Genomic DNA, 12382 nt, shown 5'->3' with positions numbered 1-12382 from the left:
CCCCCTGCATCTCCCCAAAGCGTTCTGCTTTTCTTTTTTTTTTCTTTTTTAAAATTTAGAGTACCCAATTATTTTTTTCCAATTAAGGGGCAATTTAGCGTGGCCGATCCACCTACCCTGCACATTTTTGGGTTGTGGGGGCGAAACCCACGCAGACACGGGGAGAACGTGCAAACTCCACACGGACAGTGACCCAGAGCCGGGATCGAACCTGGGACCTCGGTGCCGTGAGGCATCAGGGCTAACCCACTGCGCCACCGTGCTGCCCGCGTTCTGCTTTTCTGTCTCCCTTCCTTCAAAAGTCTTTCTCTCTCTCAACAGGTGTAGGGGAGGGGAAGGTGTCAGCTATTTACGAGGAGCTGATGGATTGGGAGGGAGCCCCGATAGGGATAGTGAAGCGCAACTGGGAGGACGAGTTGGGTGAGGAGTTGGAGGCTGGGCTGTGGGAGGAGACCCTGAGGAGGGTGAACGCATCCTCGTCGTACGCTAGGCTTATCCGTATCCAGTTCAAGGTGGTTCACAGGGCACATATTGACGGTAGCCAGGATGAGCACGTTTTTTTGAAGGGGTGGAGGATAGGTGTGGGCGATGCACGAGTGGGCCGGCCAATTATGTCCGCATGTTCTGGGTCTGTCCGAAGCTTGGGGGAATCTGGCAGGGCTTTGCAGACATCATGTCGGAGGCCCTGAAGGTGACGGTGGGCCCGAGCCCAGTAGAGAGCTTTGGAGCGTCAGACGATCCGGGGGTCCAGGGGCGAGAGAGACCCTGATGTCTCGGATGGACACACGCACACACACACACATACTTGATGGAGTGAGATGCACATTAAACAGAAACACGGTCGATATAATTGAATTAATAAAAGTCAGGAACTTACCATCGGACTGTCACTAGGCGATGCTGGCAAATATTCCGTGGCTGATAGTCGCGAGGTGATGGAACCGGTGAGCGAGGTGTTGGACAATCTTCTTTTCCTGGCACCAGTGCAGTTATTGGGGATGCTGAATGCACATCTCTTGTGGTAGTTCAATCCACACCCTGGATCCAAACGTCAAACAAAGATTGCATATTACACAAGGGGCGGGATTCTTCCGCAAGGTCGCCACGGGCGAGACGCGGACAATGGAAATGTCCATTGGCCGGGAACTCCGCCCAAGGTTTCCAAGTCAGCGTCCGACTCCCCCAGTCCTGGTGAACGGACACGTACACTCTCGTGTTAATCACCCTGGGGTAACACGGACTGCAACTGCATTCAGTTGTACTGTAAAGTAGTCTCCAAACTTTGATGTTAGTTCAATACGCTTTATTGAACTTGTTGAGCAGTGCACACAATTCGCTGTGCGTTTGACGCTCTACTAATCTAAGCGTGCTTACTACAGTATAACTAACTAGACCAGACTAGCTCTGAGCCACGTGTAGAAGGTGCTAACTGATATATACACCCTGACTGTCACTACAGTTGTCACCAGTGGAAAGAGGCAGAGTGTTGATGCCTCGTGTGTTTTATAGTGGGAAACCACCCTCTAGTGTTCTGCCTGGTGATTGGTTGTGTTCTGTCCTGTGTGCTGATTGGCTGTACTGGGTGTCTGTCACTGCCTGTCTGTATCTCATTATGTGCATGAGTGCATATCATGACATCCACCTACAACCACTCAGATTTATTGAGCACCCTCAGCATAACAGGACATCCCCAGGGTGCCTCGCTGCAGCACGACAAGACTATATTGGACAAAGCCACATGAGGAGGCTTGGGTCAGAGGATCAAAGGCTCGGAAAAAGAGGTTGGAGTATCGTAAAGGAAGTAAAGTGAGATGCCGGGGGGGGGGAGGATAAGAGAGGTTCAGGGAGTGAAGTCCAGAGTTTAGGCACAGGCAGCTCCAGACACAACGACTAACGGCGGAGCGATTAAACAAAGCGTGGATACCCAAGAGGCGAGAATCAGAGGAGTGCGGGGATTTCGGAGGGCTGTGGGGCTGGGAGATATCACAGAGATAGGGAGGGACGACTCCATGGATGGATTTGAAAACAAGGATGAGAATCATTATTTTTTTGTTAAATCAAGGCGTTGCTTGACCAGAGATCAATGTAGGTGAGTGGGCACAGGAGTGTATTATTGATGGACTTATCCAAGACCCTCTGAAACGTACTATATATTAATGCCTGTTCCAGATCTGCCCAACTCTCACCTTTGGCTGAATATTTCAGCTGTCTCGGCCACCAGCTCTTGAATCCCCCTCGCTCTACATTCTTGGGCAACCATCTTGTCACAGAATCTTCAAGTACAGGAGACCATTCAGCCCACTGTGCCTGTGCTAGTTTGCCTTATTAAAGTGTCATGTGAGAGTACCTTTAAGAAATGGGTGTTTAAGAAATGTACCTTTAAGAAATGGGTGTTTAAGAAATGTATCTTAAAGAAATAGGTGTTCAGTAGTGATGTCAGAGTGTGGGTGGAGCTGGGCTGTCTGTCAGCTTTTTACTTTCGTTTTAGGCCGTTTGCTGCAGGGTCGGTTTTAGTCTCGCTTTCAGTGTTGGAGCTGAAGCCAGACGGAGCAGGTGTACTGCTGTTCTCTCTGCCATCAAAAGGCTATCTCTTGATCATTTGGTGAATTCAGAATTATAAATGTTTTCAGTAGTGACTTTAACCTGATGTGCTTCTGATAAAGGTTTTATTTTTAAGTCAAATGGATGTTAAAAAGGAAAGCTTAAAGGATTACTTAGTGTTGTATTCTTTGGGGGTTGTATTTGAATTAATGGTTGCTAAGATGTTCACTATGTTTTAAAAAGGTTAACTTGAGTTCATAGAATAAACATTGTTTTGCTTTTAAAAATACTTGTCCATTTCTATTGAACCACCTGTAGAGTGGGCCGTGTGCTCCCCATACCACAATCTAGTAAAAGTTGTGGGTCAGGTGAATTCCATTGGGGTTCTCTGAACCCTGACCCATGACAAAAGGCAGGTGATGGTTACTGGCTCAACTTCCAAAAGTGTACAAATGGTCACAGCTGGGCCAGTTGGGGGAACGACAAGAAAGTTGTGTCATTGCTGAGTTTAGAGCAGAATAAACTTGTTGAAGGTAAGAGCTGCTGTATTATTCCTCCATCTTTTTTTTTTAAATGAAGGGGCAATTTAGCATGGCCGAACCACCTACCCTGCACATCTTTTTGGATTGTGGGGGGTGAGGCTCACCCACACACAGGGAGAATGTGCAAAATCCACTCAGACAGTGACCCAGGGCTGGGATCGAACCCATGTCCTCGGCGCCGTGAGGCAGCAGTGCTAACTGCTGCGCTGCCGTGCCGGCCCCCTTCATGCCTCCATCATATACTAGCCTTTGGTGTAGATAATTGGGACGGACTGGACTACTCCATAGAGTGCCGGCATGGACTTGATGGGCCGAATGGCCATAAATGACTCAATGACACTGGGATGAACGACTCTGCTCTTCTTCAAAATGGCACCAGGGGATCTTTGACGCCCACCCCAAGAGGGAGCAAAGGCTTCTGCTTAGCATCTCGTCCAAAGATGGTGCATCTGACAGTGCAGCACTCCCCAGTACTGACGTTTGGGAGGGTCAGCTTGGATTTTACATCGCAGCCTCTGGAGCGGGATTAGAACCTACAACCTACTGATCGAAATAAAAGGAGGCCTTCGCTGATGTCCAGTCCCCATAGCTTTGCAGAGTTGGCTGCAGAACAGATGTGGAGCCCGAGCTTCAGGAACCTGGGATTGGGAGTACAGGCCACACACCACAGTACAAGAGGCAGACACGGAGAGTGTGGAACCTGTCGGAGCTGTGACACAGCCATTAAATGCGAGTGATTTGCAGCGTCAAATGGAGCCCCCCCCCCCCCTTCGTTACAGCGCAGGAGGTGGCCATTCAGCCTGACATGCCCCTGCCCGCCTTCCGCAAAGTTCTCTCTTCAGATAGTCCATCTGCTGTTGAGCCCTCTGCGAGCTGGGAAAAAGAAGGGACGACGGGTAAAACCTTTTCTCGCCAACCCAGCTAGTAATCGGCGCCCGGGGTTTGACACCAAGCTGAGGCTGGGGGAATGAACAAACAAAAAAAAGGGTCAAATCCTGCAGAACAAGCGTGTGCAAGGTCGGGAAGGGTAAGCCATCCGTCAAGAAATCAGGTCAGGTCACCCTGTTGTACCAAAGTCAGCCAGCAGGTGGGGCCCAAAGCTCACGTGGCGCAGCAAAGATCTCAAGTTGAGTGTTTGTTCCAAAGGGTGAAGTGAGCTGTTTGGAGAGAGGGAAGAGAGAGAGAGTAAAAAGGAGATATAGTGATGGGGGGGGGGGCACATGGAGAAGAAAGAGGGACGAGATAAAGAGGGCTGTTTAGCACACTGGGCTAAATCTCTGGCTTTGAAGGCAGGACAGCAGCACGGTTCGATTCCCGTACCAGCCTCCCCGAACAGGTGCCGGAATGTGGCGACTAGGGGGCTTTTCACAGTAACTTCATTTGAAGCCTACTCGTGACAATAAGCGATTTTCATTTCATTTTCATCTCCGATGTCTAATCGGCCGTTGCTATCTGCAGACCGATGCAGAGATGTCCAGGCACATGTAGGTCAGATAGGGAATCTAAATAAGATCATAAACGATCATATCGTGTGCGGTTTTGGTCTCCTTATCTGAGAAAGGATGTTCTTGCGACAGAGGGAGTGCAGCGAAGGTTTACCAGGCTGATTCCAGGGATGGTGGGACTGACTTCTGAGGAGAGATTGAGTCGGTTAGGATTGTATTAGCTGGAGTTCAGAGGAATGAGGCGGGGGGGGGGTCTCAGATAAACAGATAAAATTCTAACAGGATTGGACAGGGTAGATGCAGGAAGGATGTTCCCGATGGTGGGTGTGTCCAGAACCAGGGGTCACAGTCTGAGGATACGGGGTAGACCATTTAGGACAGGGATGAGGAGAAATTTCTTCACCCAGAGAGTGGTCGGCCTGTGGAAATCGTCACCACAGCAAGTAGTTGATGCGAAAATATTGCATATTTTCAGGAACCAGTTGGATACAGCATTCTGGGTGAAGGGGATCAAAGGATATGATGTGTGGAGTTTGCACGTTTTCCCTGTGTCTGCGTGGATTTCCTCCGGGTGCTCCGGTTTCCTCCCACAGTCCAAAGGTATGCAGGCTAGGTGGATTGGCCGTGATAAATTGCCTTTAAGTGTCCAAAAATGTGAGGTGGGGTTACTGGGTTACGGGGATAGGGTGGAGGCGTGGGCTTAGGTAGGGTGCTCTCTCTAAAGGGCCGGTGCAGACTCTATGGGCCAAATGGCCTCCTTCAGCACTGTAAATTCCATGATATCTATGATATGGGGGAAAGCAGCAACAGGCTGTTGAGTTGGATGATCAGCCGTGATCATAATGAATAGCAGAGCAGGCCCGAAGGGCTGAATGGCCTCCTCCTGTTCCTATCATACAGTCTCTAACCTTTAGATGCGGAAGGAAGCCATTCATCCCATCGTCTACACCAAAACCGCTGAAAGAGGACCCGATCTAGGCTCACATCCCCGCCCTACCCATGTAACCTTTTTGGACACTAAGGGCAATTTATCACGGCCAATCCACCTAACCCGCACATCTTTGGACTGTGGGAGGAAACCAGAGCACCCGAAAAAAACCCACGCAGACACGGGGAGGACATAATTCCCTCACGGTGGGGGGGCGGTGGGGGGGACAAACATTTTCCCAGCATCCACCCTGTCGAGTCCCCTCAGAACCTTAAAACGTTTCAATAAGATCCCCTCTCGTTCTGCTGAATTCCATCGAGTATCGGCCCAACCTGCTCAAACTTTCCTCATAAAGGCAACCCTTTCAATCCAGGAATGAGCCCAGTGAAGCGTCAACAAACTGCCCCAAATGTGAGCGTGTCCCTCCCCAGATAAGCATCTGGAATAGAAAGACGCACGGGGAGGGGCGAGATTGAGAAGATCACCAAAATACAAGAACGGCCCTACCAGGGATAACACAGAAAAAAAGCAACTTTACACTCGAGTATCTGAGTCTTCCCTGGGTAAGAGCTGACCAGCCTTGGGTTAGGTACAAACAGGATGTGTGCAATGTCCCTACCAAAGATATCACACACGTGTGTACAGGGCCAAGCCCTTTGCAGAGCAGAGAGGCTCAATTAAATCTCCCTGTTACAAATATGTTGGAACAGGGCTGGGGACAGATTAAAAATCAGACCAAATACCTGCTTCGTACCACATCAGAAATCTGCTGCAAAGGAGAGATAGAGAACATAACAAAATCACCTGGACAGTCAGTTTAATCTCACAGAAAATTGGGACAGTGTAGAGGGAGTTTTACTCTGTATCTAACCCCGTGCTGTACCTGCCCTGGGAGTGTTTGATTGGGACAGTGTAGAGGGAGCTTTACTCTGTATCTAACCCCGTGCTGTACCTGTCCTGGGAGTGTTTGATGGGGACAGTGTAGAGGGAGCTTTACTCTGCATCTAACCCCGTGATGTACCTGCCCTGGGAATGTTTGATGGGGACAGTGTAGAGGGAGCTTTACTCTGTATCTAACCCCGTGCTGTACCTGCCCTGGGAGTGTTTGATGGGGACAGTGTAGAGGGAGCTTTACTCTGTATCTAACCCCGTGCTGTACCTGTCCTGGGAGTGTTTGATGGGGACAATGTAGAGGGAGCTTTACTCTGCATCTAACCCCGTGATGTACCTGTCCTGGCAATGTTTGATGGGGACAGTGTAGAGGGAGCTTTACTCTGTATCTAACCCCGTGCTGTACCTGTCCTGGGTGTATTTGATGGGGACAGTGTAGAGGGAGCTTTACTCTGTATCTAACCCCGTGCTGTACCTGTCCTGGGTGTATTTGATGGGGACAGTATAGAGGGAGCTTTACTCTGTATCTAACCCCGTGCTGTACCTGTCCTGGGAGTATTTGATGGGGACAGTATAGAGGGAGCTTTACTCTGTATCTAACCCCGTGCTGTACCTGTCCTTGGTGTATTTGATGGGGACAGTATAGAGGGAGCTTTACTCTGTATCTAACCCCGTGCTGTACCTGTCCTGGGAGTGTTTGATGGGGACAGTGTAGAGGCAGCTTTACTCTGTATCTAACCTCGTGCTGTACCTGTCCTGGGAGTGTTTGATGGGGACAGTATAGAGGGAGCTCTATTTTGTCCAGCGTATGTACAGCAAGGGCCAGATACAATCCTCCTTATTGTGGTCGGGTGATAGAGAAATGACAAGGCGGCTCCAATCCCTCGAGTGCACATCCTGCGAAATGTGGGAAGGCCGGGAATTTTCCCAGTGTCTGGGATAACGATTTGTGCAGGAAGTTTCATCGGGTGCAGTAGCCGGAGCTCCCAGTTTGGGAACTTGAACAGCTCCTGTGCAGCCGTGAGGCTGAGAGCTTTGTGAGCTGCACATTTCTACACCTTCTGCAGCTCAAACAGCAGGCAGTGAGAGAGGAAATGGGTTACCACCAGACAGCCAAAAAGGAACAGGCAGGTCGTGCAGAAGTCCCCCGAGTGCAGCTCACTCTCCAACCAGTATTCAGGTCTGACTACCAATGAAACCCCTGTATAAGCTGGGGCGCACAGCCAGAGACAGATCATAGCACCCCGGGGGGTTCAGCAGCATACAAGGCACCCGGAAACCTGGAAGAGAAATCCATAGAATCCGTACAGTGCAGGAGGAGGCCATTCAGCCCATCGGGTCTGCACCAAACCTACCGAGGGAACCCTACCTCGTCCCACTCCCCCTCCCTATCCCCGCAACCCCACCCAACCTGCACGTCTTTGGACTGTGGGAGGAAACCGGAGCACCCGGAGCAAACCCACGCAGACACACGGGGAGAACGTGCAGACTCCGCACGGACAGTGACCCAAGGCCAGGAATCGAATAGCGATGAGTTTGGGGGACAGCTAGGCATCTCCACGGCCACCTTACGGGCTGGAGCATTTCAGCGACGAACAGCGGCTGGGGTTTGTTTGCCTGGGAGCGGACGGAAAGCTGAGGGAGGGCCTGATCGAGGCGTGCAAAACACTGAGGGACACGGGTAGGGTGGATAGGGAGGAGCTTTTCCCCTCAGCATTGTGTTCAAAAATCAGCGGCATAAATTGAAGGTGAGGGGCGGGAGATTCAGAGGGGATTTGAGGAAAATACCTTTCACCCGGAGGGTGGCGGGAAGCTGGAACTCGCTGCCTGAGAGGGTGGTGGAGGCGGGCGCGCTGAGAGGGTGGTGGTGGCGGGCGCTTTGATCAGCACTCGGAACGCCCCAGCAACACAAAGCTACCGACCAAATGCTGGGAAATGGGATTAGAATGGATAGGTGCTTGACGGCCGGCACAGTAACGACGGGCTGAAGGGCCTCTTTCCGCGCTGTTAAAAACCCTGCGGCTCTCGCTGAAAAGTGGGAGCGGGTTTGATGTCAGGCGAGTGCTAATAATAATAACCTTTACTATAGTCACAAGTAGTAGGCTTACAACAACACTGCAATGGAGTTACTGTGAAAATCCCCGACTGACGGCCCGGGATCCGTATGCAAAAATAAGTGTCTTACCATCGCATTTCAGCCCCTGTCTGACCAATCCAAACAGCATCTCACCACAGTGGTCGCAGAATGCTGGTGCCCGGTACGAGTGCACATTCAAGGCATGCGGCCGGATCTGGAAGTCCTCAAAGGTTGCTGTACCTGATTAAAAACGATTCATGTTAATTAATTGAGGCAGTAAAGAGGCTGCTCCATAGCGCATGCCAGATCACTGAGACAAGTGCCCAGATTAAGAGTCCATCGCGCAGCCCCAGTGACAGGGCAGTGCAGAGGCTGTTGGGTAGAATATCTCCAGCGACAGGGCGGTGCAGAGGCTGCTGGGTAGAATATCTCCAGCGACAGGGCGGTGCAGAGGCTGCTGGGTAGAATATCTCCAGTGACAGGGCGGAGCAGAGGCTGCTGGGTAGAATATCTCCAGTGACAGGGCGGTGCAGAGGCTGTTGGGTAGAATATCTCCAGTGACAGGGCGGTGCAGAGGCTGTTGGGTAGAATATCTCCAGTGACAGGGCGGTGCAGAGGCTGCTGGGTAGAATATCTCCAGTGACAGGGCGGTGCAGAGGCTGTTGGGTAGAATATCTCCAGTGACAGGGCGGTGCAGAGGCTGCTGGGTAGAATATCTCCAGTGACAGGGCGGAGCAGAGGCTGCTGGGTAGAATATCTCCAGTGACAGGGCGGTGCAGAGGCTGCTGGGTAGAATATCTCCAGTGCCAGGGCGGTGCAGAGGCTGCTGGGTAGAATATCTCCAGTGACAGGGCGGTGCAGAGGCTGTTGGGTAGAATATCTCCAGTGACAGGGCGGTGCAGAGGCTGTTGGGTAGAATATCTCCAGTGACAGGGCGGAGCAGAGGCTGTTGGGTAGAATATCTCCAGTGACAGGGCGGAGCAGAGGCTGTTGGGTAGAATATCTCCAGCGACAGGGCGGTGCAGAGGCTGCTGGGTAGAATATCTCCAGTGACAGGGCGGAGCAGAGGCTGCTGGGTAGAATATCTCCAGTGACAGGGCAGTGCAGAGGCAGCTCCATAGTGTAGGATAGCCCAGGGCAGAATATATAAACCTCTGGTGTACAATGCCTGAGTGCAAAAGGCCCCAGAAATATCCTTCACTTGGAATTCAGGCACATCTATCCCACTATGAAGATCCCGCAACACTTTGTTCCATCCATTATCCTATTATCCCAGCAACGGCAGGGTAGGTCTCCCCCAGTGAGAAAACGATTCAATATTTGGCACCGAGTATAAGTGTACCTGAGCGAGGGTGCACAAGAGATTCGTTAATGAGTTTCGGTCGGACAAGAGCAGAGAGATTTTATCTGGATTTCCCAAAACCGAGCCACAGTGTAGATGCGAACATGAGCTCAGTCCTGTCAACAACACAACAGCACAGTCTGGGAGAAAGAAAGAGGCTTTTATTCCACCAGGTATCGCTCTGTTCGAGAGTCTCCCCTGACTAAACACAGCTCCTCATTGCATGGTTCAGCTGAGAACCTTACCTGGGAAGCAGCATCATTAGCTTACTGACAATGGATAGAAAGATCCCACACGCCTTTTGTAACAAAAGCTGTGCTGGGAAATGGAACAGCTTTTCATTGCCAGCACAGAGTGCCATTGTGAAGCACTCTCAGGACAGGTACAGCACGGGGTTAGATACAGAGTAAAGCTCCCGCTACACTGTCCCCATCAAACACTCCCAGGACAGGTACAGCACGGGGTTAGATACAGAGTAAAGCTCCCTCTACACTGTCCCCATCAAACACTCCCAGGACAGGTACAACACGGGGTTAGATACAGAGTAAAGCTTACTCTACACTGTCCCCATCAATCACTCCCAGGACAGGTACAGCACGGGGTTAGATACAGAGTAAAGCTCCCTCTACACTGTCCCCATCAAACACTCCCAGGACAGGTACAACACGGGGTTAGATACAGAGTAAAGCTCCCTCTACACTGTCCCCATCAAACACTCCCAGGACAGGTACAGCACGGGGTTAGACACAGAGTAAAGCTCCCTCTACACTGTCCCCATCAAACACTCCCAGGACAGGTACAGCACGGGGTTAGATACAGAATAAAGCTCCCTCTACACTGTCCCTATCAAACACTCCCAGGACAGGTACAGCATGGGGTTAGATACAGAATAAAGCTCCCTCTACACTGTCCCCATCAAACACTCCCAGGACAGGTACAGCACGTTGCAATAACCTCACATTTCTCTAAATTCCAATGGGCACAGGTTCAACCTTCCCTCATTGGGACCAAACCCTGATCCCAAGAATCAGTCAAGTGAAGCTTCCCTGAACTGCTGCCAATGCAAGTCTCCCCCTTCAGTCTGGGTTAGGGACCTCTTCCTTCTCCCCTCCCTGAACCTGGCTCAGCACGGGGGGGGGGGGGGGGGGGGGGGGGGGGGGTCTCTGATGATGATCACTTCTTGGCTCCTTCACCCATCATGCTGTTGACACCCAAAAGATTGCCCGAACCAAAAAAAAAGAGAGCTCGACTTGCAGAGAAAGCAGTGAGCAAAAACCACGCGATAGAGGAAGCATCGACTTCCTGCTGCGGAACCAAAAAAAAAAGCAGCAAATTGCAGATGAAAAATACCCCCCCCACCCCCGTCCCCCCCCCCACACACACACCACCACCACCTAACCCGACCCTCCAGTCAAGAGTAACTTCAAAAAAAATCAGGGCCGTTTACAGAATTAAAATAGATCGTGCAGCAAAGCTGCTTGGCATTACATGCCACGCTCCGTTCCAGAACATTCTCTTATTCCCAAAGTGCCCATCAAACTTCCCCATCAACGCATTTGCGTTATTCGCCTCAACGGCTTGTGGTAGTCAGGCCCACGTTCTAAACACTCCCATTTTTTTTGCCTCAATTCCCTCTCGGGTATAATTAGTGGCTACCTTGTATATTTCCCCAAGCAGCCCGGTAGCACAGTGGTTAGCACAATTGCTTCACAGCTCCAGGGTCCCAGGTTCGATTCCCGGCTTGGGTCACTGTCTGTGCGGAGTCTGCACGTTCTCCCGTGGGTTTCCTCCGGGTGCTCCGGTTTCCTCCCACAGTCCAAAGAAGTGCTGTTAGGTGAATTGGACATTCTGAATTCTCCCTCAGTGTATCCAAACAGGTGCCGGAATCTGGCGACTAGGAGCTTTTCACAGTAACTTCATTGCAGTGTTAATGTAAGCCTACTTGTGACACTAATAAAGATTATAAATCATTGAATCCCTACAGTGCAGAAGGAGGCCATTTGGCCCATCAAGTCTGCACTGGCCCTCTGAAAGAGCACCCTAACTAGGCCCACGTCCCCACGTTTTCCCAGTAACCCCACCTCACCTTTTGGACTCCAAGGGGCCATTTATCATGGCTAGTCCACCTAATCTGCATATCGTGGGATACTAAGGGGTAATTTAGCATGGCCAATTCACTTTACCTGCACATCTTTGGATAGTGGGAGGAAACAGAAGCACCCGGAGGAAACCCACACAGACACGGGGTGAACATGCAGACTCCGCACAGACGGTCACCCAAGGCCGGAATCGAACCCGGGTCCCTGGCGCTGTGAGGCAGCAGTGCTAACCACTGTGTCCCCGTGTTGTTGTGACATCCTCCACAAAGTAGCTCAATCTCTACACCGTGATGGGGCTCAGGCAGCTAAACGCAGTGAAGCAACATCGGCGAATCAGGCAACGGTAGAGACGGCCTCTTACCTGACAGCACAACTTCAATCAGGTCCCCTTCCTGGATATCGCCAGCCGACTTCACCAACTGGAGGATGTTGTCGCAGGTTGGGTCGTGTCTGAAGAGGAGGATTTTGTCGTACATTCCATAGAAACCACATTCTGGGAACTAGAGAGAGAGAGAGA

The 12382-nt window shown here is 51.1% G+C and overlaps 1 protein-coding gene across 3 annotated transcripts in view; it reads right to left on the bottom strand.

Moving 5' to 3' along the window:
- Window positions 1-12382, bottom strand: part of prkd2 (protein kinase D2) — an 83102-nt gene that overhangs the window by 28350 nt on the left and 42370 nt on the right. For 2 of the 3 annotated variants that reach the window (XM_038786068.1, XM_038786067.1), the window contains exons 2-4: window positions 12227-12365; window positions 8533-8664; window positions 878-1038 (exon numbers count right to left, since the gene is read on the bottom strand). In XM_038786068.1, the coding sequence (XP_038641996.1) occupies window positions 878-1038; window positions 8533-8664; window positions 12227-12365 (432 nt within the window). Of the gene's footprint in view, window positions 1-877; window positions 1039-6199; window positions 6226-8532; window positions 8665-12226; window positions 12366-12382 lie in introns of those variants that run through there. The other variant, XM_038786069.1, reaches the window with a different exon arrangement.

Source organism: Scyliorhinus canicula, chromosome 27 (assembly GCF_902713615.1).
Source record: "Scyliorhinus canicula chromosome 27, sScyCan1.1, whole genome shotgun sequence".
Taxonomy (NCBI): Eukaryota; Metazoa; Chordata; class Chondrichthyes; order Carcharhiniformes; family Scyliorhinidae; genus Scyliorhinus; species Scyliorhinus canicula.
This window is presented reverse-complemented; position numbering and strand designations above follow the sequence as displayed.